The 27,452-nt window shown below is 45.1% G+C and overlaps 1 protein-coding gene across 1 annotated transcript in view; it reads left to right on the top strand.

Annotated features, from left to right (window-relative positions):
* Nucleotides 1–2,578: 2,578 nt before the first annotated feature.
* Nucleotides 2,579–27,452, top strand: part of LOC124112894 (U4/U6 small nuclear ribonucleoprotein Prp3-like) — a 30,998-nt gene continuing 6,124 nt past the window's right edge. The window contains exons 1-17 of the mRNA XM_046473070.2: nt 2,579–2,691; nt 5,185–5,331; nt 6,338–6,453; nt 8,117–8,233; nt 9,379–9,468; nt 10,577–10,686; nt 12,691–12,711; nt 13,882–13,975; nt 14,468–14,565; nt 15,449–15,536; nt 18,720–18,821; nt 19,415–19,473; nt 20,745–20,839; nt 21,901–22,044; nt 23,352–23,451; nt 26,068–26,181; nt 27,017–27,135. Of these exons, the coding sequence (XP_046329026.1) occupies nt 5,187–5,331; nt 6,338–6,453; nt 8,117–8,233; nt 9,379–9,468; nt 10,577–10,686; nt 12,691–12,711; nt 13,882–13,975; nt 14,468–14,565; nt 15,449–15,536; nt 18,720–18,821; nt 19,415–19,473; nt 20,745–20,839; nt 21,901–22,044; nt 23,352–23,451; nt 26,068–26,181; nt 27,017–27,135 (1,612 nt within the window). The 5' untranslated portion in view covers nt 2,579–2,691; nt 5,185–5,186. The remainder of the gene's footprint in view (nt 2,692–5,184; nt 5,332–6,337; nt 6,454–8,116; nt 8,234–9,378; nt 9,469–10,576; nt 10,687–12,690; nt 12,712–13,881; nt 13,976–14,467; nt 14,566–15,448; nt 15,537–18,719; nt 18,822–19,414; nt 19,474–20,744; nt 20,840–21,900; nt 22,045–23,351; nt 23,452–26,067; nt 26,182–27,016; nt 27,136–27,452) is intronic.

Below are 27,452 nucleotides of genomic sequence, written 5' to 3'. Positions count from 1 at the left end.
ATCCGCGCTATAGCGGGGACGTTCACTCAAGCTCGTCACATGGTGTGACCACCGTTATCCACCTCCAGCGTAATCCTCTCTTGTAGACCTGGGATGGTTGGTTGGTTGGTTGGTTTGTTGTTTAACGCCGCACTCAGCAATATTCCAGCTATATGACGTCGGTCTGTAAATAATCCAGCCTGGACCAGACAATCAAGTGATTGATATTATGAGCATCAATCCACGCAATTGGGATCGATGACATGCATCAACCAAGACAGCTAGCCAGACCACCCGATCCCGTTAGTCGCCTTTTACGACAAGCACAGTCACCTTTTACGGCAAGAGACCTGTGATGGAGTGACATTGTCGTATTGCCGTGCATGTTAACGCCTCTTTGCAAATTGAGTGGTTAGTTTGTTGTTTAACGCCGCACTTAGCAATAATCCAGCTGTATAATGTCAGTCTGTACATAATCGAGTCTGGACCAGACAATCCAGTGATTGACATCATAACCATCGCTCTACAATTGGGATGACGATGACATGCATCAACCAAGTCAGCAGGTCTGACCACCCGATCCCGTTAGTCGCCTCTTACGACAAGCATAGTCACCTTTTATGGCAAGCATGGGCTGCTGAAGACCTATTCTAACCCTCTATATAGATATCCAGAAGTTAAAAAAGGGAGCAGTCTAAAATATCAAAATCCTCTCTCAGATAATTTCACTGCCTACAACATTCTACTTTTGGTTTTCAAAAGGGAGGGTCCAGACCCCCTGGACCATCCCCTCCTCTGGATCCGTCAATGCCTCTTACGGCATGTATGGGTTGCTGAAGACCTATTCGATCTGTACCCGGATCTTCATGGGTCTCTCCTTTTCGGTAAAAACCAACGGTACGAGGGATGGCTGAAAAGTTCGGATACTACCTATTGGTTTGGTTTGATGTTTAACGCCGCACTCAGCAATATTCCAGCTTCGATTTCCGCAATTGGGATCGATGACATGCATCAACAAAGTCAGCGAGCCTGACCACCCGATCCCGTTAGTCGCCTCTTAAGACAACAATAGTACTTCGCTATTTAGGGCAATCATGGGTTGCTGAAGACCTATTCTACGATGTAATACCAAAGAGTCCTTCTTCAAATTATTCATGACCGCCTCCGTGGTCTACTGGTAATGCGTCCGTCAATCAATAAATTATTGTGAGGATGTCTTGAGTCTGCTGTTCTGAGTGTACTGGTTATGTCAGAAACCTGTGTTTGCGGGTTAGAATCCCATCTTTGCGTATGTTGTAGATTTGTCGACCACCTCCGTGGTCTAGTTGTAGAGCATCCGCCCGGAGAGCGGAAGGTCCGGGGTACGATCCCCGACCGCGTCATACCAAAAAACGTTAAAAGATGGTACTTGTTGTTACCCTGTCTGGCGCTCGGCATTAAGGGGCTAAATCAAGGACTGGTAGGCTCAGAGTCTGTATACTGTGTTTGAGTGGTGTAGTCATGTTAAACTGCGGCATGGTATCTAAGTGAGATGGCACTATAAATCGGCATCAGTCCGGACTAGTACAAGCAGCCACACAAACACACACACGTACATGCACGTCGCTATATAAGTGCAATAATCTTGGACGCGACGTTAAACCCAATTTCACCTCTCTTCAAATTAGTCATACTCCTGAGGCAAAAGGTGTTAAAAAAAAGGAAAGCGCGGATATGTCTTCATAAAGTGGTCAAAATATGTCTGTTCGAAGTGGTGACAAACAAATCGGAATAAAAAATAACTAACATTTACAGCAACAAAATCTAAAAACATGAATTGAAAGAAAACTGTTTCGATTACATTTCATTGCGTTGTTCAAACTGTTAAATTCAGTTGAGTTAATGATATCAAGTTCAATACGCGATGAGATCCAATCTCATTAAAATAAATCTAAGTTCTCGCTACCGCTTTATTTTTATGAGATTGTATTAGGACATGCATTATGTTATTTCTCAGTTGTTGTTACATATATATCTAAATAGTGAGTGAGTGAGTTTGGTTTTACGCCGCTTTTAGCAATATTCCAGCAATATCACGGCGGGGGACACCAGAAATGGGCTTCACACATTGTACCCATGTCGGGAATCGAACCCGGGTCTGCGGCGATATCTAAATAGAAGAGTTTTAGGATTGTCTGGTCCAGATTATTTCCGAAAAATGAACCGCTTCAGTTCCTCACTCGACTTTAAAATGTTTAGCGGCAGCGAGAACTTAGAACTGATTTTGATGAGATTGTAATTCACGCTTTGTGGATCAAATCCTTGCAATGTCAGAAGTAAAAAACCCATTGAATTATTTAAAAAATATTTAAAATCAGTAGAAGATATTACATCAATATTTACTTTTAAAATGTCTATTATTGTTTTTTTAAAATCACTGTTGTTTGAACCTGGCTACGAACTGGATGTGCTGACTTCACGGTCACTGGGCTCCTGTCTACATAAACTAAATGCGCTAAGTTTGCGGCGTGTACCTACAGTGAAACCCGTTTGGTGGTCACTGGAATTGAGAATTATTTCCCTTGGTGTGTTCATTGTAAAATCAACAGCTATTGGTTAGTTCTTGTACCGCTAGCCAATCAAATGTACCGTTACATACACAACCAACACACGCCATTTTGTTCGTCGATTTTGCGAATTTTCACGTGCTCAAGAACTGTGTTTTCAATAGAGGTACTCCACTCTGGCTGTATTGACGACTATGTCTGAATATAATCATCTAATGTCTGGTTATCAAAGCAATTTCCAATGGTTTCGGCTCAGTATCAATTCAAAACCGAAGAGGCAAATGTGCGTATCTGATTTGCCATGTTTGACTAAAATTTCCAAAAATTGAAACTTGCAGTAATCTTTTGGCTTTTACGATGATGCAACTTCACATCAAGTTGTAATTGTGGTCAATATGTTCTGCAATTGACGCAAGACAATGGCCACAGGATATTCAGACATGCCTCATTGCCCGAATTTACTGTAAACACAAAAGTGATGCTTGTGAAATGACTGAGTTAACTTGTATTTAATGCAACAGTGGAACATTTCCGTTAAAGCAAAGATGAGAGAGTTGTTGTGTTGTTTACCGGCCCAGGAAAACCACAAACAGGCGTATAAATACGTCAATCGAAGTGTAAAACCCCTAAATGTATTGTTGACACGCAGATCGGCTTTTAATATGGCTGAAAGTGTCGTCTGATCAGGCAATACAGATATGTACCCCAGGTACGTTTCTGTTCACAGAAATGTACCCTAGCCAAAATCCATATTAGTTCCCTAGAATGAGTCCATTTCGCCTCAGCCTTTATTGCGCAATGCCCCTTACCGGTTCCTTGAATGCTTACGTATACCACATATCCTGGATGCCAAACCGCACTAAAATTCAACATGACAGTACGCATTGTATACTTTTCACTCACTGTTTCCTTTCCATAAATGGATCGGAACTGTCATACTGTTGTATGAGATGCTTTCCAGTGTGCTTTATTAAAAGTGAGCAAATACAGTGACGTATGTACATAGTCCACGATGCACAGCACTATCCAGTATGCAGTCGTCATCAGGCGAACCAGAACTATAACTTGAACCGGTTTTGCTTTCGGGTTGAGGAACTTGTCCGCTGTTTAGGGTACCCGGTACCTTTCTGTATTCTGCTTTTGGTTAGGGTACATTTCTGGATACAGAAACGTACGTGGAGTACATATTTGTAGTACCTGTGCCGACAACGGCCCCTAAAGCTATAATATGATGTAACTTATGATATTTTAGTTACTACTCAATTCTAAGATGCAGAAATTGTCTCTATTGTGATTGAATGAGAAATGTTTCCGACTGCTTCAAATTCTGCCTGGGTCAGTGAATTTTCAGCGGTTATGACTTTACTACCCCGGTACCTGACCCCCTATTACCCGACCCACCTGGGTGCCCACTTTAGGTCTGAAGAGTTGGGATCAAAATGTCTGATTGGGAATTGTTTTACCCAGAGCTCCAGATAAGTTTTTGGTGTTGTGGGTATTTTACCCATGCATTTTAAAATCATTGGGTATCAGTAATTCTATCTGGGTATTCAAATTTCTGTTACCCACTATTTTTTTTACACATGTGGGTATTTAAGTTAAATATTTAACAACACTATTCATCTAGTCCCTGCAAACTGGTGTCATGTGGGTTAGAGAGCTTTATAGGACTCACAAATACCACGATACTTCCACAAGAAAGTGTGATGGCAAATGATCATGATGTAACTGTCATCGTGGAGTTTGGCAAGGTTGACGGAATGCCCATTTATCATTTCAAAATAAGTTGCTATTTCGCTAATCGAATACGCAGGGTTACTTCACAATATTTTAATGATACACACAAGTTTTAATTTTTGTAGCGTATCTGTAACGTTCGTTGCGTACTTGATACGCTTGGATTTTATTTTACTGGGTATTTCTGCATTTCTGATGCATATTTTACGCAGATATGCAGCTTATCTGGAGCTCTGTTTATCGCAGCCCTGGCCAAAACTATTTAGATACATGTATCAAACGATCAGATTATGCGTACACTAAAATTGACTGAAGCTTTATCTTTACTGAAACATAAACAAGTCAAAAGGAATGTGTGCATTGTCAGAAAGACATGCGAACATTAGCGACTTGTATGAGCTATAGTGAGTTTTTGTCATTAAACAATATATCACATGCCTATCCCAGGGTCCAGGTAGTCCTGTGGGTACCCGGGTCCTACTCAGTACCCATACCGGCATACCTCAGATATTTTTCCCATCTGATACCACCAATTAGTTGTCTTATGCCGATTCATCTTCCCGAGGCGACCCGTGAAGATTCCGGGGTAGAATAGGTCTTCAGCAACCCATGCTTGCCGTAAAAGGTGACTATGCTTGTCGTAAAAGGCGACTAACGGGATTGGGTGGTCAGGCTCGCTGACTTGGTTGATGCATCTCATCGATCCCAATTGCGTGGATTGATGCTCATGATATCAATCACTGGATTGTCTGGTCCAGACTCGATTATTTACAGACCGCCATCATATAGCTGGAATATTGCTGAGTGCGGCGTTAAACAACAAACCAACCCTTGGACGCTGTAATAGAACGGCCCAGGTAAAGCACTGTCCACTGAACCAGTGAAGCTGTATTTTTCGAAGACACCACATCTTCTTTTTCAGAGATGTCTCTATCGAGAAGAGAGTATGATGATCTGAAGTCTGTCTTGGACAAGACTGTGCACAAGTTCCTGGGTTTCAGTGAGCCCACGTTGGTTTCGGCTGCTCTGGACTGTATCGACCGAGGATATGACAGGAAGAAGACTGTCGGTGAGTGAATGTCACATGTTGATATGGTGGTCAAAATTACACAGGAATGTCAAGGGATCTTTGTCCTTAAGACCCGTGAAGATTGGGGATGGAATAGGTCTTCAGCATGTCATGCTTGTCGTAAAAGACAACTATGCTTGTCGTAAGAGGCGACTAACATGATCGGGTGGACAGGCTCGCTGACTTGGTTCATGCGTGTCATCATATTCCAATTGCGTGGATCGATGACCATGATTTCAATCACTGGATTGTCTGGTCCAGACACGATTATTTACAGACCGCCGTCATATAGCTGGAATAATGCTGAGTGTGGCATTAAACAACAAACCAAAAAAACCAAAATCTTTGTCCTTGACCTTGAGGGAGATGGGGCAGCCTCGTGGTTAAAGCATTTTTTGGTCGTGCCGAAGATCCTAGATCGATTGCCCACATGGGTACAATGTGTGTTTGTTTTTTGTTTTTTGTTAACGCTGCACTCAGCAATATTCCAGCGATATGACAGCGGTCTGTAAATAATCGAGTCTGGTCCAGTCTTCTGTTATTGTGTTATCTTCATACAGTACAGGGGGCACGGGTGGCCCAGTCGTCTAAGGCGCCGCAATTCGCTGTGCAGAGTTGCGTCCCTTGGGCACACCACAAACCTATGATTGTGGGTTCGAATCCCGGTTCGCCCTGATTATGTTTCTAGGTTTGTCAGCACCATACCCGTGCTCGTGGGTTTCACCGAAGTCATAAACGTCTGAGACCTGCATCACTTTGGGCTTTCCTACCACATTAAGCTGACGCCGCGATATAACTGGAATACTGTTAAAAGCAGCGTTTAACCCAACTCACTCACTCACTCACTCTTCATGCAGTATTTGTCTGTGATGGTGTTTGTCTTCATGCAGTATTTGTCTTCATGCAGTATTTGTCTGTGATGGTGTTTGTCTTCATGCAGTATTTGTCTTCATGCAGTATTTGTCCGTGATGGTGTTTGTCTTCATACAGTGCATGTTGTTTCCAGACAAGCTGACGGCCATGCTGGACACCGGTCAAGCCAGCAAGTTTGTGGACAAAGTGTTCAGTGTCTGGGAAGAGTACAGGTCCAGCACCAAACATGGCCGCACCAAGAAGAGAAAGGTCAGGATGGAAAACCTTCTTGGTCTCACTGAGTCCTCAATAGGGTGTAAACTGTTCTCAATGCTTCTGACCGGTGAGGGGGCGGTCGGGTAGCCTAGTGGTTAAAGCGTTCGCTCGTCATGCCAAGACCCGGGTTCGATTCCCGACATGGGTACAATGTGTGAAGCCCATTTCTGGTGTCCCCCGCCGTGATATTGCTGGAATATTGCTAAAAGCGGCGTAAAACCATACTCACTCACTCACTCTGACTGGTGAGGATTCCGGGTAGAATAGTTCTTAAGCAACTCATGCTTGCCGTAAAAGGCGACTAACGGGACCGTCCAGTGATCTTTGTCCTTAAGACCGGTTAAGATCCGGGATAGAATAGGTCTTCAACAAGCCATGCTTGACATAAAAGGCGACTATGCTTGTCGTAAGAGGCGACTAAAGGGATCGGGTGGTCAGGCTCGCAGACTTGGTTGATGCATGTCATCATATCCCAATTGCGTAGATTGATGCTCATGATGTCAATCACTGGATTGTCTGGTACAGATTCGATTATTTACAGACTGCCGTCATATAGTTGGAATATTGCTGAGTGCGGCGTTAAACAACAAACACACACACATATCATTCTACTCAATGATGTCAATTTACATTAGTTAAGGACACACAAAGAAAATAAGGGAGGTGTGTGTTGTTTTTACCCCAAAAGTAGCATGTAATAATTGACAAAGTTATCAATCTATCTCAATTGTACGCTGGAGGAATGGGGGCGGTCGGGTAGCCTAGTGGTTAAAGCGTTCGCTCGTCACGCCGAAGACCCGGGTTCGATTCCCGACATGGGTACAATATGTGAAGCCCATTTCTGGTGTACCCCGCCGTGATATTGCTGGAATATTGCTAAAAACGGCGTAAAACCAAACTCACTCACTCACTCACTCTGGAGGAATGAGCTTGGAGATCACAAGATTAACATAAAAGTGCTTCATGGATGTACAAAATCCTAGAAAATATTGCGCTTGGTAGTCATGTTATTTGTTTTGAAGACATGTCACCCAATGTGTTAGTTACGGTGTTGTAGTGTGCAACTAAACATGTGATAGAGGTATTCTAATGTGTCCAGTTCAGCAATAGTCCAGCTATATGATGGCGATCTGTAAATAATCGAGTCTGGACCAGACATTCCATTGATTGACATCATCAGTGTCGATCCATGAAATTGGGATACGATGACATGCATGAACCAAGTCAGCAAGTCCGACCACCCGATCCTGTTAGTCGCCTTTTAAGGCAAGCATGGGTTGCGGAAGAACTATTCTACCCCGGATCCTCACTGGTCAGAAGCATTGATAACTCTTTACACCCTATTGAGGACCACCTGATCCAGTTAGTCGCCTCTTACGGAAAAAATGGGTTGCTGAAGACCTATTTTACCCCGGATCTTCACGGGACTCTGCATACGTAAAATATTAATAGTTTAAAAAGATTAGGCATAGCATTAATAACACTATTTTCCGAGCAGCATAAAACATAACTCAACTCACAATGGTGATTGCTGCTATGTTGTGTGAACCACTAGTTTGCCTAGACTGGGGTTGATGATATACAGGGAACACTGATATAGATAGGACACTGATGATTGTGTTGGTAAGGGAGCTCTGACATGTTGCTATGGTTACAGGATGATGAGAAGGAGGAAGGCACAGAGCGAGTAAAGAAGCGGCGGTTCGCTGATGACACAGCAAGTGTGATTCCTGGCCCAGGTCAACCAAGTCCCGGACAGCTGACGGCAGATAAAGTGGGTACATGTGTAGACAGGTGTCTGGTGTCATGCATAGGCAGGTGTCTGGTGTCATGCATAGACTGGTGTGTGGTGTCATGCATGGGCAGGTGTCATGCATAGACTGGTGTCTGGTGTCATGCAGAAGCAGGTGTCTGGTGTCATGCATAGGCAGGTGTCTGGTGTCATGCATAGGCAGGTGTCTGGTGTCATGCATAGGCAGGTGTCTGGTGTCATGCATAGGCAGGTGTCTGGTGTCATGCATAGACTGGTGTGTGGTGTCATGCATGGGCAGGTGTCATGCATAGACTGGTGTCTGGTGTCATGCAGAAGCAGGTGTCTGGTGTCATGCAGAATCAGGTGTCTGGTGTCATGCATAGGCAGGTGTCTGGTGTCATGCATAGGCAGGTGTCTGGTGTCATGCATAGGCAGGTGTCTGGTGTCATGCATAGGCAGGTGTCTGGTGTCATGCATAGACTGGTGTGTGGTGTCATGCATGGGCAGGTGTCATGCATAGACTTGTGTCTTGTGTCATGCAGAAGCAGGTGTCTGGTGTCATGCATAGGCAGGTGTCATGCATAGACAGGTGTCTGGTGTCATGCATAGACAGGTGTCTGGTGTCATGCATAGACAGGTGTCTGGTGTCATGCATAGATAGGTGTCTGGTGTCATGCATAGACAGGTGTCTGGTGTCATGCAGAGGCAGGTGTCTGGTGTCATGCATAGACAGGTGTCTGGTGTCATGCAGAGGCAGGTGTCTGGTGTCTTGCATAGACAGGTGTCTGGTGTCATGCATAGATAGGTGTCTGGTGTCATGCAGAGGCAGGTGTCTGGTGTCATGCATAGATAGGTGTCTGGTGTCATGCAGAGGCAGGTGTCTGGTGTCTTGCATAGTCTGGTGTCATGCATAGATAGGTGTCTGGTGTCTGGTGTCATGCATAGTCTGGTGTCATGCATAGTCTGGTGTCTGATGTCATGCATAGACTGCCCATTTCTGGTGTCCCCCGCTGGATTGCTGGAATATTGCTAAAAGCGGCGCAAAATTATACTCACTCACTCACTTGTCTTTCAATACTCCTGCCAATAACCCTCGATTCCTTACCAATATGATAATGTCATGACACACACAGAAGTCAAATTTCAATTTTCTCTATCACAAACAGATCAAAGACATGATGATGAATGCCCAGAAGATGATTCAAGAGAGGAAGGCACAGATCCAGGCCACCATGCCCCCAAGCAACCCTGCCCTGGTAAGTTTTGTGTTGATGTCACCATGCCCCCTCCCAACCCTGCCCTGGTAAGTGTTCTGTTGATGCCACCATGCCCCCAAGCAACCCTGCTCTGGTAAGTGTTGTGTTGATCCAGGCCACCATGCCCCTCCCAATCCTGCCCTATTAAGTGTTGTGTTGATCCTGTCCACCATGCCCCCAAGCATCCCTGCCCTGGTAAGTGTTGTGTTGATCCAGGTCACCATGCCCCCAAGCAACCCTGCCCTGGTAAGTTTTGTGTTGATGTCACCATGCCCCCTCCCAACCCTGCCCTGATAAGTGTTGTGTTGATGCCACCATGCCCCCAAGCAACCCTGCCCTGGTAAGCGTTGTGTTGACCGAGGCCACCATGCCCCCAAGCAACCCTGCCCTGGTAAGTGTTCTGTTGATCCAGGCCACATGCCCCTACCAGCCTTGCTCTGCTAAATGTTCTGTCAATCAAGGCCACATGCCCCTACCAGCCTTGCTCTGCTAAATGTTCTGTCAATCAAGGCCACATGCCCCTACCAGCCTTGCTCTGCTAAATGTTCTGTCAATCAAGGCCACATATTCCCCACCCAATCCTGCTCTGGTAAGTGTTCTGTTGATCAAGGCCACATGCCCCTACCAGCCTTGCTCTGCTAAATGTTCTGTCAATCAAGGCCACATATTCCCCACCCAATCCTGCTCTGGTAAGTGTTCTGTTGATCAAGGCCACATGCCCCTACCAGCCTAGCTCTGCTAAATGTTCTGTCAATCAAGGCCACATATTCCCCACCCAATCCTGCTCTGGTAAGTGTTCTGTTGATCAAGGCCACATGCCCCTACCAGCCTAGCTCTGCTAAATGTTCTGTCAATCAAGGCCACATATTCCCCACCCAATCCTGCTCTGGTAAGTGTTCTGTTGATCAAGGCCACATGCCCCTACCAGCCTAGCTCTGCTAAATGTTCTGTTAATCAAGGCCACATATTCCCCACCCAATCCTGCTCTTGTAAGTGTTCTGTTGATAAAAGCCACATACGTGACACAAATGATAACCTGGCTATTGTCTTTATGAGATGAAATGTTTTGAATGAAGTGTGATACGTTTGTGCATTTCTTCCCCTACAGGGTACAGCAGGACTCATGACTGATGCCATGGACAAGGCGAGACGGGCCGCGGAGCTACAGGCCCAGATACAGGCCCGACTCACCGGGCTCAGTCAGTCCGTCCCCGGCCTGTGAGTAGCCCAACACAGCTGTCTAGTCCTCTCTGAAGTGAACTGATATCAGCAGTGTTAGGAGCTGTCTAGTCCTCTCTGAAGTGAACTGATATCAGCAGTGTTAGGAGCTGTCTAGTCCTCTCTGTAATGAACTGATAGGAGCAGTGTTAGCTGTCTAGTTCTCTCTGTTATGAACTGATAGAAGCAGTGTTAGGAGCTGTCTTGTCCTCTCTGTAATGAACTGATAGCAGCAGTGTTAGGAGCTGTCTAGTCCTCTATGTAATGAACTGATAGCAGCAGTGTTAGGAGCTGTCTACTCCTCTCTGTAATGAACTGATAGCAGCAGTGTTAGGAGCTGTCTACTCCTCTCTGTAGTGAACTGATAGAAGCAGTGTTAGCTGTCTAGTCCTCTCTGTAATGAACTGATATCAGCAGTGTTAGGAGCTGTCTAGTCCTCTCTGTAATGAACTGATAGCAGCAGTGTTAGCTGTCTAGTCCTCTCTGCAGTGAAGTGATAGCAGCAGTGTTAGCTGTCTAGTCCTCTCTGTAGTGAACTGATAGAAGCAGTATTAGGAGCTGTCTAGTCCTCTCTGTAATGAACTGATAGAAGCAGTATTAGGAGCTGTCTTGTCCTCTCTGTAATGAACTGATAGCAGCAGTGTTAGCTGTCTAGTCCTCTCTGTAATGAACTGATAGAAGCAGTGTTAGCTCCAGTCCTCTCTGTAGTGAACTGATATCAGCAGTGTTAGCTGTCTAGTCCTCTCTGTAGTGAACTGATAGAAGCAGTGTTAGCTGTCTAGTCCTCTCTGTAATGAACTGATATCAGCAGTGTTAGGAGCTGTCTAGTCCTCTCTGTAATGAACTGATAGCAGCAGTGTTAGCTGTCTAGTCCTCTCTGCAGTGAAGTGATAGCAGCAGTGTTAGCTGTCTAGTCCTCTCTGTAGTGAACTGATAGAAGCAGTATTAGGAGCTGTCTAGTCCTCTCTGTAATGAACTGATAGAAGCAGTATTAGGAGCTGTCTAGTCATCTCTGTAGTGAACTGATAGCAGCAGTATTAGGAGCTGTCTTGTCCTCTCTGTAATGAACTGATAGCAGCAGTGTTAGCTGTCTAGTCCTCTCTGTAATGAACTGATAGAAGCAGTGTTAGCTCCAGTCCTCTCTGTAGTGAACTGATATCAGCAGTGTTAGGTGTCCAGTCCTCTCTGTAGTGAACTGATATCAGCAGTGTTAGGAGCTGTCTAGTCCTCTCTGTAATGAACTGATAGCAGCAGTGTTAGGAGCTGTCTAGTCCTCTCTGTAATGAACTGATAGAAGCAGTGTTAGGAGCTGTCTTGTCCTCTCTGTAATGAACTGATAGCAGCAGTGTTAGGAGCTGTCTAGTCCTCTCTGTAATGAACTGATAGAAGCAGTGTTAGGAGCTGTCTAGTCCTCTCTGTAATGAACTGATAGAAGCAGTGTTAGGAGCTGTCTAGTCCTCTCTGTAATGAACTGATAGAAGCAGTATTAGGAGCTGTCTAGTCCTATCTGTAATGAACTGATAGCAGCAGTGTTAGCTGTCTAAACCTCTCTGTAATGAACTGATAGCAGCAGTGTTAGGAGCTGTCTAGTCCTATCTGTAATGAAATGATAGAAGCAGTGTTAGGAGCTGTCTAGTCCTCTCTGTAATGAACTGATAGAAGCAGTGTTAGGAGCTGTCTAGTCCTCTCTGTAATGAACTGATTGAAGCAGTGTTAGGAGCTGTCTAGTCCTCTCTGTAATGAACTGATATCAGCAGTGTTAGGAGCTGTCAGGCCTCAGTCAGTCTGGACCAGATAGTCCAGTGGTTGACGTTGTGAGCAACAATCCACGCGCTCATTTGGTCGTCTTTTTGACAGAATGAAACATCAGTAACATGTAGAAACCTATAACTGTTACTTGTTAAATTGTGTTAGTTTTAATTGTTGCATGACATTTGACAGATTTTGTGCAGGGTCCAAGGGAAGTAACTCTGTCTAATCAACAACAATTTTCTTGCTTTTCAGGAAGCAGATTGCATTGTCAGGGTAAGTTGGATTTGTTTGTTTGTTATCGCTGCACACAGCAATATTCCAGTGATGGCGGTCTTTAAATAATCAAATCTAGACCAGACAATCCAGTGATTGACATCATGAGCATCTATCTATGCAATTGGGATACCAAGACATGCATCAACCAAGTCAGCGAGCCTGACCACCCGATCCCGTTAGTTGCCTCTCAAGACGAGCAAATTCGCCTTTTACGGCAAGCAAGTGTTGCTGAAGACTTATTCCACCCAGGATCTTCACGGGTGCCATAAAATCTACACTTTATCCCAGAAAATGAAAGACCATTATGTCGAAATAGTCAAAATTATGTCTTAGTTTGACAGCAGAAATATTCAACCTCCTAATGACTAGTTCCAATTTTCAAATGTTTTTGAAACTTGTATTGAAGAAATAAAAGAACAATTTATATTGTCACCTGTTTCAACCTTGCTACCTTTGATTTTCTGATGTGCAAAATGACAAAGGGACTGTGTCAGTGTTCTACTGGTTAGAATGTCTCCCTGGAGAGTCAGTGGTTCGATCTCAGGTTGCGTGATACCTACAGATGGTACATGTTGTTACCCTGCCTGGGCTTTGTAATTTTTTAATTTTTTAATTTTTTATTTTTTTGACTGCCTCAGTGGTCTAGCGGTAGAGCGTCCACTTGGAGAGCGGAAGGTCCGGGGTTTGATCCCCGACCGCGTCATACCAAAAGACGTTAAGAGATGGTACTTGTTGTTACCCTGTCTGGCGCTCGGCATTAAGGGTCGAAAACAAGGACTGGTCGGCTCGGAGTCTGTATACTGTGTCTGAGTGGGGTATTCATGTTAAACTGCGGCATGGTATCTCAGTGTGCTAAATCGGCATCAGTCCGAACTAGTACAAGCTGCCACACAAACATGCACACGTGCATGCACGTCGCTATATAAGTGCAATAATCTTGGACGCGACGTTAAACCCCATTTTACCTCACCTCATGTTTCTTGATAAAACAAGGAATGGTTGGCTCAAAGTCAGCATACTGCATCCGAGCAGGGAGTCCATTTAAATTTTGGCATGATGTCTCAGTGGGCTCGGATAAGTCCCCCCCCTTCTTCCCACTTTTTTGATGGAAATACGGTTGGTAGGTCCATGATCCAAGAATAATAAATAATGACTTTGTGTTGACAGCCCCACCCCCCTGATCCTGAATGAGGAGGGTCAGACGATTGATGCTAACACCGGCATGGCAGTTCAGCTGCAGTTACACACTCCCACACTCAAGGTAAGTTTTTATCAAAAAATTATATTTTTTTATCCATTACCTAACCACAGCTTAAAATTTGGGGGCCGTAACCCTCATTCACATCCAGGCACTGGTTGGGGAGGGAACCAGCGGGGGGATCAAAGATGCTGATAGCCTGTGTAGTGCGGTCTCCCTGGCAACAGGTGATGAAGATGCTCCTCCTTGCAGGCCAGGAGCGATCGGATAGCCTAGTGGTTAAAGCGTTCGCACGTCACGCCGAAGACCCGGGTTCGATCTCGACATGGGTACAATGTGTGAAGCCCATTTCTGCTGTCCCCCGCCGTGATATTGCTTGAATATTGCTAAAAGCGGCGTAAAACAATACTCACTCACTCACTCACCTTGCACGCCAACATTCGAACCCTCAATCACATCCAGGCACTGGTTTGGGAGAGAACCAGCGGGGGGAGAAAAAAGATGCTGTAGTGTGGTCTCCCTGGCAACAGGTGATGAAGATGCTTCTCCTTGCAGGCCAACATCCGAGCCAAGCGGCGGGAGCAGTTCAAGGGCCTGATAGACAAGCCGCCGGAGGAGATCAGTGACAGCAAGTTCTTCGACCCCCGAGTCGGGTGAGTTACACGAGTTATCTCCCTTCCTTCAGCAACTTGTGAGAGAAATGGAATCTGACAGACACTCGTGTAGTTATCTCTCTACTTTTCTTCCTCCAGCATAGGGGCGGTCAGGTAGCCTAGTGGTTAAAGCGTTCGCTCGTCACGCTGAAGACCCGGGTACAATGTGTGAAGCCCATTTCTGGTGTCCACCGCCGTGCTATTGCTGGAATATTGCTTAAAGCGGCTTTAAACCATACTCACTCACTCACTCACTCCTCCAGCATTGTTTGATGAGAGTTATCAAAGTCATACGCTACCTGTCCTTGGTAGACTGATATTTTGTCTCAGGCAGTGGCCGTCATTGGTTCCATACAGATTCAGTTAGGATAAACTTTTATATGTTGTATCCTCCTGTTGGAATCACGGGTGGCCCAGTCGTCTAAGGTGCCTCAATTTGCTGTGCTGAGTAGCCTCCCTTGGGCACTCCAGGAACCTATGATTGTGGGTTTGAATCCAGGTTCGCCCTGATTATGTTTCTAGGTTTGTCACCCATACTCATGGGTTTGACCATACTGGTATATGTCTGAATCCTGCATGGGGCACGGGTGGCCCAGTTGTCTGAGGTGCCTCAATTCGCTGTGCAGAGTAGCCTCCCTTGGGCACTCCAGAAACCTATGATTGTGGGTTTTAATCCCGGTTCGCCCTGATTATGTTTCTAGGTTTGTTAGCACCATACCTGTGCTTTTGGGTTTGACCATAGTGGTAAACGTCTGAGACCTGCATCACTTGGGGCTTTCCTCCCCCATTAAGCTGACACGCTGTGATAAAACTGGGATACTGTTTAAAGCGGCGTCAAACCAACTCCCTCCCTCTCACTTACTCACATCCTCCTATGCTACAGTGCTAAGGGTGCCACGAGACAGAAGCGATCCTTCAAGTTCCATGACAAGGGCAAATTCGAGTCACTGGCCCAGAGGCTCAGAACAAAGGTAGGTTGTCTCTGTGATCATGTTGCAGTCTTTATTATTTCCATGCAGAACTGCCAGTTTAACTCTGTTTTAAAAATACAGAAATCAGGTATGCAGTCTGTGCTAATCTCATTAAAATCAGATCTTGGTTCTCGCTACCGCTAAACAAAGATCTAAGGACATTCCATTTCGGGTCACGTCAGACCAACCTCGCACGAACTTTGACCGACCAATGGAATGACCAATCAGAAGGCAGGTTTCTTGTGCTTTATGGCACTAATTTCAAATTGGCGACTACGCTTCGAAACATATTTTGACAAATTCTCGATTACAAATTTGAAACTTGAACAAAAAAACATTCTGGAATGACTAATAGATGGTCTAGATTGTAAGGATTCAGTCGTTAAACCCGTAAGTATCATTCGGAATACCTCATGTTAAAGTTTTCGAGATTGTATGATTAGAAATCACATTCCGACTGTCACTTTCATAATCTGGTAAGCGACGCACTGATTGGTCGGATGGAAGGTCGTTCTGACGTGACCCCAAATGGGATGTCTTCAGATCTTTGTTTAGCGGTAGCAAGAACTGAGGTCTGATTTTAATGAGATTGGTTATCATGTGGTCATGTTCCATTGTTTGTTGATATATTTTAGTAATGATTCTGAAATCCATCAGCCATTGATCGGATGTTTCACAAATGACTTGACCACAGGATTTGAGCAACAAACACACAGGGCACTATTGTAAGTTTTGTACATTTAATCCCATCTTCCCGAGAGTTAACTGACTATAAAAGTCCAGTTTCCACCCTTGCCGAACTAGGCTGGAATTCCTGGGCTCGATCGTAGCGCCACCAGTGGCTATTAGGAGTAATGACCTTTCCAAGCCTCTCCTATGGACCAATCAGATTCCACCTCTCGTATCACTTGCATTTGCGTCAAACAAAATGGCGGCACCCAGTCAAGACGATCTAATCGATAATCAAGATCTATATTGAGATAAAACAGGTCTTACGTTGCGAAATGCATCAAATCAGGTGAGCACCTTCATTAAAAACATGAAAAGACTTGGAAAATATCTCTTGACAACGAGTTGGCGGTGCACATGCTTTGCAAATCCTGCATTCGACCGAAATCTGCACGACAGTTTACGAACTGGATTTCGATTCCGTTGCGCGATTTTGATTGGACTATGCATAGACTCGTCAGTCCAGCCAAAATGTAACTAGTTCGGCAAGGGTGGAAACTGGACTTTCTTAAAAAGTCAGTTAACACCTTTGCCGCGGGAAGATGGTTTAATCCAGGAACTTTACATTCAAAAATTGAAATGAGTGAAATAAATATTTTTGAGACAGCGAGTGACCCCCAGTTATGATATAAAATAAACTTGCTTCATGAACTGAGAGCAAGTTTCATGTGTCAATCAATAAATTATTGTGAGGATGTCTTGAGTCTGTGTCTCAAAAGAGTACTGGTTATGTCAGAAACCTGTGAAGGCGGGTTAGAATCCCATCTTTGATGATGTTTCTAGATTTGTCGACCACCTCCGTGGTCTAGTGGTAGAGCGTCCGCCCGGAGAATGGAAGGTCCGGGGTTCGATCCCCTACCACATCATACCAAAAGACGTTAAAAGATGGTACTTGTTGTTACCCTGTCTGGCCCTCAGCATTAAGGGGCTAAAACAAGGACTGGTTGACTGTGTCTGAGTGGGGTATTCATGTTAAATTGCGGCATGGTATCTCAGTGAGCTAGCACTATAAATCGGCATCAGTCCGGACTAGTAAAAGGAGCCACACACACATACACGTACATGCACGTCGCTATATAAGTGCAAAAATCTTGGACGCAACGTTAAACCCCATTTCACCTCACCTTCCTTTTAGGTCGGGGGTATATAGTTATACCAAGGTTCTGTCCATCCGTCCGTCTGAAAACTTTGTCTGCGCGATTTCTCTTAAACTATTCAGTGGATTCATCTCAAACTTAGTACATATAATCTGTGTCATATGGAGGGGTGCAGTCCAAAAAAATAAATTGTTTTTATTAATTTTCCATTATTTTTAAGAATTTTTCAAACCCTAACGTCCGTCTGAAAACTTTGTCTGCGTGATTTCTCTTAAACTATTCAGTGGATTCATCTCTAACTTAGTACATATAATCTGTGTCATATGGAGGGGTGCAGTCCAAAAAAATAAATTGTTTTTATTAATTTTCCATTTTTTAAATGAATTTTTCAAACCCTAACCCTATCCTAGCTATTTAATTTGAAACTACTGACACACTAGGCGTGTCGGGGGTATTAGTGAGCCACGCCCACTTTTTCTCTTGTTTTAAGCCTGTGTTTGGTTTACTAGCCAAACATAGAATAGACGTGGACCATTGTAGCTGTAGTGTAATTCACACTGGTCTGCTAGGCAGAGACTGCTAATTTTTGCTGAGGACAAGTGAAACTCCAATGATGGCGGTAGTCCTCATTGATAGTAGCATTTGAGGGTTTGTTTCCCAGAGCTACAGATAAGCTGCGTATTTGCATAAAATACCCCCCCAAAATATTCAAAACCCAATTACTTTATATGAACTTGCGTTCAGAAACGCATGAAAAACTGAAATGAAAAACTCCAATGTATAAAAACAGCATGCGTAAAACGGAGCTTATTTCCGAAACACAATCACGAGCTAATTTAGTCAAGCCTTTAGTTAGAACCCTTATATACATCTAAAATATTTTTTATTTTTTTTGAAATCTCAAAATGTTAGCTCATTTGGAGAAAAACCCAATAGAGTGATTAATAGATGAGTGAAAAAATGTAATAACCCAATTAAAATAGAAACCTTCGAGTAAAAACTCAATTGCTAAAAAAGTTATCTGGAGCTCTGGTTTCCTGAACATGTTCCCGATGCCTTCACAAACTGGAACTGAATATAATGTGAGCATGCATAATGTTTTTGTCTTGTTTAAGCAGGACACAAAGTTCCACTAGTCCTTTTAAAAAACGGCGTTTCTGAGGCTGTGATAATTTGTGTGGGAGTGAAGTCTGTAGATGTATAGCAGTAGAGGGGTCACAGTCAGTGTTGGTATTCTGGTTCCCAAGCAGAAAATAGACTTGGACAGTTTCTGTTATGAACCGATTTCATATACGCTGAATGTAATATTGTCATTTGGTGATTTGCTGTTAGTCACTGTATGTATTGTGTTCCTCAGGCCCAGCTCGACCGGCTGCAGAATGAGATCGCTTCAGCTGCCAAGAAGACGGGTATAGCCTCCGCTGCCAAACTGGCAACAATAGTGCCGAAGAAGGAGATAGTGAGTATATTGTCTGTCCATGAGAGGTATAGCCTCCGCCGACCTGTGAAGATCCATGCTCATAATATCAATCACTGGATTATTTCATAAAGCTGGAATACTGCTGAGTGTGGCGTTAAACAACAAACCAACCAGCAACCAACCAACCGTGAAGATCCGGGGTAGAATAGGTCTTCAGCAACCCATGCTTGCCGTGAATGGCGACTATGCTTGTCGTAAGAGGCGACTAACGGGATCGGGTGGTCAGGCTCTCTGACTTGGTTGATGCATGTCTTGGTATCCCAATTGCGTGGATCGATGCTCATGATGTCAGTAACTGGATTGTCTGGTCCAGACTCGATTATTTACAGACCGCTGTCATACAGCTGGAATATTGCTGCGTTACACAACAAACAAAGAAACAAACAAACAAACAAAGAAACAAACCAACCAATAAATAAAGCCTCCGCGGCCAAGCTGGCAACGATAGTCTCAAAAAGGACAAAAAGTGCCCAGCTGCTGATTTGAGGAAGAGATTTTGAACAGTTGCCTCTGTGTAGATCTTGATATATCTTCTGTGAAAGTTTGCTTGAGTTGAGTGTGGTGTGTTTCAGAAAGAGGGAGACACGCCGGACATTGAGTGGTGGGACTACTTCATCACCATTAAGGAATCGTAAGTACACACCCACGTCCTGAACAGGGTTAGAATTGGGAGTCGTAAGTACTCACCCACGTCCTGAACAGGGGTAGAATTGGGAGTCGTAAGTACTCACCCACGTCCTGAACAGGGGTAGAATTTGGAATTTAAGTAAATACTCACGTCCTGAACAGGGGTAGAATTGGGAGTCGTAAGTTCTGCCCCACGTCCTGAACAGGGTTAGAATTGGGAGTCGTAAGTACTCACCAACGTCCTGAACAGGGGTAGAATTGGGAGTCGTAAGTACTCACCAACGTCCTGAACAGGGGTAGAATTGGGAATCGTAAGTACTCACCAACGTCCTGAACAGGGGTAGAATTGGGAATCGTAAGTACACACTCACGTCCTGAACAGGGCTAGAATTGGGAGTCGTAAGTGAACACCCACGTCCCGAACAGGGTTAGAATTGGGAGTCGTAAGTGAACACCCACGTCCTGAACAGGGTTAGAATTGGGAGTCGTAAGTACACACCCACGTCCTGAACAGGGTTAGAATTGGGAGTCGTAAGTACTCACCAACGTCCTGAACAGGGGTAGAATTGGGAGTCGTAAGTACTCACCAACGTCCTGAACAGGGGTAGAATTGGGAATCGTAAGTACTCACCAACGTCCTGAACAGGGGTAGAATTGGGAATCGTAAGTACACACTCACGTCCTGAACAGGGCTAGAATTGGGAGTCGTAAGTGAACACCCACGTCCCGAACAGGGTTAGAATTGGGAGTCGTAAGTGAACACCCACGTCCTGAACAGGGTTAGAATTGGGAGTCGTAAGTGAACACCCACGTCCTGAACAGGGGTAGAATTGGGAGTCGTAAGTACACACTCACGTCCTGAACAGGGGTAGAATTGGGAGTCGTAAGTACTCACCCACGTCCTGAACAGGGGTAGAATTGGGAGTCGTAAGTACTCACCCACGTCCTGAACAGGGGTAGAATTGGGAGTCGTAAGTACACACCCACGTCCACTCACCCTTTACCGTACCAGGATCCTCCAATTTTCAGATTTTATAACCATTGGTCTGTTATTCCACACATAGGGCGGGTCGGTCGGGTAGCCTCTTGGTTAAAGCGTTCGCTCGTCACGCTGAAGACCCGGGTTCGATTTCCGACATGGGTACAATGTGTGAAGCCCAGAGATACCCAGTTGTGTAAAGTGCAGTGAATCAATACAGAGAGTATTGTCCCTTTGGGGTGTCAGGATCAGGTTGTCACTCGTTCACACCACAGATTCTGCCTATATGGTTTCAGATATGAGGAACTGCCTTCAGACAAGGTATCAAGACGAGCCATGTTACAGGGTATCACCATGCTAGTTGAACATCCAGCTCAACTCAGGCCACCTGGTGAGTGAGTTACCTCCCTTGGGGAACCATCCTTGGGGCTGCTCTCATTCTCAACAGGCAAATTGAAACGTTGGTGCTTGGAGAGGCAGTGATCAGTTTTGCAGGAAGTCTTTTCTAGCAATGTTGTATTATCTGTAGATTCTTGGCGTCGAGACCCGTGAAGATTCGGGGTAGAATAGGTCCATGCTTGCCGTGAAAGGCGACTATGCTTGTCCTGAAAGGCGACTATGCTTGTCGTAAGAGGCGACTAATGGGATCAGGTGTTCAGGTTTGCTGACTTGGTTGTTGCATGTCATTGTATGCTAATTGTGTGGATCAATGCTCATAATATCAATCACCGGATTATCTGGTTCAGACTTGATTAAATACAGACCACAGTCATATAGCTGGAATATTGCTGAGTGCGGCATTTAACAACAAACAAACAAACAAACAAACAAACAAACAAAAATCTTGTCCCCCTCTCCTCCTACATATTGGAGGAGTTGTCCGTGTACAGATACTAGAGATGGAGGGATTGACTGATTTTGATGTTGAAAAGGATTATTGTTTGCCAAAAATGAAAGTGCACCCCCAGTATGTCTGCCTCATCACTTCAGATGCATTTTGCTGTATATTTTCATGAGTAAGGAAAGACCAGCTTAACTCGATTCCAGATCTATGATTATTGATGTGAATATTCAGGGCAGTAACCAGCAGAAAGATACCTGGTAGTATCACTGCTTTCCATCTATTGACTCCTCCCTCTGTTGACTCCTCCCCTGCTATACATCTGTTGATTCCTCCATCTGTTGACTCCACCATCTGTTGACTCCTCCCCCTGTTGACTCCTCCCTCTGTTGAGTCCTCCTCTGTTGACTCCTCTGTTGACTCCTCCCTCTGTTGACTCCTCACCTGCTATTCATCTGTTGACTCCTCCCTCTGTTGACTCCTCCATCTGTTGACTCCTCCTTCTGTTGACTCCTCCCTCTGTTGACTCCTTCCTCTGTTGACTCCTCCCTCTAATGACTCCTCCTTCTGTTGACTCCTCCCTCTGTTGACATCTCCCTCTGCTGTTGCAGCTGAGCCCACGAAAGAGATCAGCATCCCTGTGTATCTCACCAAGAAGGAGAGGAAGAAACTGAGGAGGCAGAACAGGCAGGAGGCGGAGAAGGAGCTCCAGGAGAAGATCCGTCTCGGGCTCCAGCCGCCACCGGAACCTAAAGGTGAGCATCAGAACGCTATCTGATTGGCCAGTCATTGTCTTGTAAAACTCTCCTCTTCCAATTAGGCTGGCTGGACTATATAGACATCATGACGTAATGTTTTACCTTGACATCACTTGCTTATTACTTGACAACTGATGCTTTTCTCACTTAGATATTGTGTTCGGTCACAAGACAGAACTTTTTGTCTCGCATGACCCATGAAGATCACGATTAGAATTGGTCTTCTGCAACCCATGCTTGTTGTAAGAGGCGACTATGCTGGTCATGAAAGGCGACTATGCTAGTCATGAAATTCGACTATGCCAGTCATGAGAGGCGACTATGCCAGTCATGAGAGGCAACTACGCCAGTTATGAGAGGCGACTATGCCAGTCATGAGAGGCGACTATGCCAGTCATGAGAGGCGACTATGCCAGTCATGAAAGGCGACTATGTCGGTCATGAAATTTGACTATGCTAATCATGAGAGGCGACTATGCTAATCATGAGAGGCGACTATGCCAGTCATGAGAGGCGACTATGCCAGTCATGAAAGGCGACTATGCCAGTCATGAAAGGCGACTATGCCAGTCATGAGAGGCGACTATGCCAGTCATGAAAGGCGACTATGCCAGTCATGAAAGGCGACTATGCCAGTCATGAAAGGCGACTATGCCAGTCATGAAATTCGATTATGCCAGTCATGAAAGGCGACTATGCCGGTCATGAAATTTGACTATGCTAATCATGAGAGACGACTATGCTTATCATGAAAGGCGACTATGCTAGTCATGAAATTCGACTATGCCAGTCATGAAAGGCGACTATGTCGGTCATGAAATTTGACTATGCTAATCATGAGAGGCGACTATGCCAGTCATGAGAGGCGACTATGCCAGTCATGAGAGGCGACTATGCCAGTCATGAAAGGCGACTATGCTAGTCATGAAATTCGATTATGCCAGTCATGAAAGGCGACTATGCCAGTCATGAAATTTGACTATGCTAATCATGAGAGACGACTATGCTAATCATGAAAGGCGACTATGCTAGTCATGAAATTTGACTATGCCAGTCATGAAAGGCGACTATGCCGGTCATGAAATTTGACTATGCTAATCATGAGAGACGACTATGCTAATCAAGAAAGGCGACTATGCTAGTCATGAAATTCGACTATGCCGGTCATGAAATTTGACTATGCTAATCATGAGAGGCGACTATGCTAATCATGAGAGGCGACTATGCCAATCATGAGAGGCGACTATGCTAGTCCAAAGAGGCCACTAACAGGATTGGTTCTGATGGCGATGGTTCTGTTTCAGTGCGGATGGCCAACCTGATGCGAGTGCTGGGTACGGAGGCGGTGCAGGACCCCACCAAGATAGAGGCTCACGTCAGGGCACAGATGGCCAAGAGGCAGAAGTAGGTCAACTCAGTTTGAGGGGGCAGAAGTAGGTCAACTCAGTTTGAGGGGGCAGAAGTAGGTCAACTCAGTTTGAGGGGGCAGAAGTAGGTCAACTCAGGTCAAGGACAAAACCAGCCAAATCGGTCATCACTAATTTGTCCACTTTGGAATGACAAGACGGTCTGATGTCTGTTTCCTCTTGTATTTGGGTGGGAAATCTATTTCTTGTACAGAGTTACCTCCCTTGGCTGCACCAGAAACCGGTGATCATGGGCATTGATTCCCAGATTCTTGTCATTATGTTTATATGAGTATAGCTGCAACTAACATGATATTGGAATAAATTATTCCTCATAAAATAATAGTTTCAGATACATTTCTTCTGCTCATTGTATCAAAATTGTTTAAAGTTATATTATTGGGTAATTTTTGACCGAATCACCGGTAGATTCAGAGAACCGTGTGTACAGCTGATTGCTACTTTCGGCTTAGTTGACGAGACAAGACGCACGGTAATCTTAATCTCTGCATATAAAACAATGCCAATCAGAACAGGAATGCAATTTAGTCGGCTAATGTGATGTTTTATCTCAAAATTCAAATTTGTATTGGCCAAGTTTAATTGTTATAATCTGTTCCGTTTCCCTGAATTTGCTGAAGGGCTACGATGTCATTTTTTCTGCGGAAGCCAAACATGTTTTTATTGCAAAAGTAGGGATTTTGTATGCACTAGTGATGTGCTATATTCCGATTCGCTTTATAGCCAGGGAAGATAAATTAGCATCGTTTTCAAGCTTGTTTTACGAGACAAGTAACCTCTGGTATGAAACATTGTCCCGCATACAATACACAAATACCATTGAATTTGTATTTGAATACCATCATCATGTCTAGCGATGTTGTATCGCAAGTTTAATGTTTTCATGGACCAAATTTGCAAACAGCAAAGCAAGCACACAAACCCCTATTGCCGCCATGACCATAACACGAGATGCGCAGTAAAGCAGTGCGCTTGAAAAGGGAAGTAACTGCACGTTATATTGGATCACATTGATTCTTAGAATTGTAGCATTTCACTGTTGAGGTCGTGTGTTCGAGACATGGAATATTTAAGGATTTTTTTTTTGAAAATGGAAATAAAAACGAAACGTGCGGCAGACTTAATGATGATGCGGCGGTGCCTGAGAACCAAGAATATTTTTTTTTAGCCTTATGGTTAATAGTTCAAGGGAGGTAACTCTGTCATGTCACAAGATGTTTTTCTCATGTAATGTTACAAACAACTCTCTAAATTTTTGGCTACAGTCAATAAGGGATGATGTTTGTATTAACAGACTTTGTTAAACCCTGTTCACTGACGCTTCATGCCTACAAAAGAAACGTTACAGATACATGAGACCCGTGAAGATCCGGGGTTGAATAGGTCTTCAGCAACCCATGCTTGCCGTAAAAGGCATCTATGCTTGTCATGAGAGGCGACTGACAGGATCGGGTGGTCAGGCTCGCTGACTTGGTTGATGCATGTCGTTGTCCCAATTGCGTGGGGGGCGCGGTTGGGTAGCCTAGTGGTTAAAGCATTCGCTCGTCACGCTTAAGACCCGGGTTCAATTCCCGACGTGGGTACAATGTGTGAAGCCCATCACTGGTGTCCCCCGCCGTGATATTGCTGGAATATTGCTAAAAGCGGCGTAAAACCATACTCACCCACCCCACCCAACAATTGCGTGGATCGATGCTGATGATGTCAATCACTGGATTGCCTGGTCCAGACTGCCGTCAAACAGCTGGAATATTGCTGAGTGCGGCGTTAAACAACAAAAAAACAAAACAGATGCATGCTTTTCTCCAGTTTTACAGGAAACAGTGTTGGACAAACAAGACACATTTTGTTTTCTACAATTTTATTTCGATGCCTGATGATACTCTTCATGATGAATGTTTGAGTTTGAATATATTTTTAATTGAATTTAGTTCTCCACCAGATGTCTCCTGGTGTTGTCATTGAAAATAACATAATTTCAAATGGTTTGCGTTTCAAGATTGTACTAAATTGTGTTCAGGACTAGTGAAAATTCAATAATGGTCGTCCCCATAGACTGGTAGCACAACTCAGAACCAGTTCTCGATGCTTCAAGTTTGCTGAAATTTGAGACGAGTAATATGAGATCGCGAGAACCGCAGGAATGGATCAAGGGGTTAGCGTCTCTGACTTGGTTGATGCATGTCATTGTATTGAGGGGCATGGTAGTCTGAAACATGTATCATAGACCCTTGAACATCCGGGGTAGAATAGATCTTCAGCAACCCATCCTTGCCGTAAAAGGCGACTATGCTTGTCGTAAAAGGTGACTAACGGAATCGGGTGGTCAGGCTCGCTGACTTGGTTGATGCATGTCAGCGATCCCAATTGGGTGGGTCGATGCTCGTGATGTTAATCACTGGATTGTCTGGCCCAGACTCGATTATTTACAGACTGTCGTCATATAGCTGGAATATTGCTGAGTGCGGTGTTAAATAACAAGCTAACAAACAAATAGTGTCAAGGGGTTACCTACATGCGAGCCCTGGAGATCTAGATGATGTAAATGAGAAAAATCAGGACAGTGTTAAGATTTGCCTGGTGTTTGTTTCAGAGCTCACGAGGAGGCCAACGCAGCTCGGAAGTTGACGACGGAACAGAGGCGGGAAAAGAAGATGAAGAAAATCAAGGAAGACACAACACTAGGAGTGAACGTCAATGTGTATAGGTCAGTACCGCAGGACGGCCGAGTTGCAGGACCCGTGAAGATCTGGGTGGAATAGGTCTTCAGCAACCCATGCTTGCTGTAAAAGGCGACTTTGCTTGTCGTAAGAGGCAACAAACGGGATCGGGTGGTCAGGCTCGCTGACTTGGTTGAAGCATGTCATCGATCCCAATTGGGTGGATCGATGCTGATGTCAATCACTGGATTGTCTGGTCCAGATTCGATTATTTACAGACCGCCGTCATATAGCTGGAATATTGCTGAGTGCGGTATTAAACAACAAACAAACTGCAGTCATATAGCATCCCTGCATCCCTGCATCCCAAGCACTTCCTCCTGATGAAAAAATACTGTAAACCAAACTCACTTGATCTTTCCCTGTGTAAATAACCCGTGAAGATCTATCTATCTCCGGGCAGGCTCTCTATCCTCCCGACCTCAGGGCAGGCGCTCTACCCTCCCGACCTCAGGGCAGGCGCTCTACCCTCCCGACCTCTGGGGCAGGCGCTCTATCCTCCTGACCTCCGGGCAGGCGCTCTACCCTCCCGACCTCCGGGCAGGCGCTCTATCCTCCTGACCTCCGGGGCAGGCGCTCTACCCTCGCGACCTCCGGGGCAGGCGCTCTACACTCCCGACCTCCAGGCAGGCGCTCTACCCTCCCGACCTCCGGGCAGGCGCTCTATACTCCCGACCTCCGGGTGGGCGCCCTTCCTTCCCGACCTCCGGGCGGGTGCTCTATCCTCCCGACCCCTGGGCAGGCGCTCTATCCTCCCGACCATGTAGGTGGTCTTCACTTGCAGGTAAAGCCTCCACCACAAATCCTTTTTTCTTGTTACAGAGTTCGTGATCTCAACAACCCAGCTCGGAAGTTCAAGATAGAAGCTAACGCCAATCAGTTGTTCATGACAGGGTTTGTCGTGATGTACAAGGACTGCAATGTGATAGTCGTGGAGGGAGGTAGGTTGTCAAGGCTGCCATTCTTCACATACAGCATGGGGCTACGGGTGGCCCAGTCGTCTAAGGCGCCAAGATTCACTGTGCAGAGTTGCGCCCCTTGGGCACGCCAGAAACCTATTGTGGCTTCGAATCCCGGTTCGCCCCGATTATGTTTCTAGGTTTGTCAGCACCATACCCGTGCTCGTGGGTTTTACCGAAGTGGTAAACGTCTGAGAACTGCATCACTTTGGGCTTTCCACCCATTAATCTGACATGCCGCGACATATCTGTAATACTGTTAAAAGCGGCGTTAAACCCAACTCGCTCACTAATTCACA

The sequence above is a fragment of the Haliotis rufescens genome, unplaced genomic scaffold (assembly GCF_023055435.1).
Source record: "Haliotis rufescens isolate VD_foot unplaced genomic scaffold, xgHalRufe1.0.p SCAF_14, whole genome shotgun sequence".
NCBI lineage: Eukaryota > Metazoa > Mollusca > Gastropoda > Lepetellida > Haliotidae > Haliotis > Haliotis rufescens.
The sequence above is the reverse complement of the archived record's forward strand: the minus strand, read 5'-3'. Positions and strand labels throughout refer to the sequence as shown.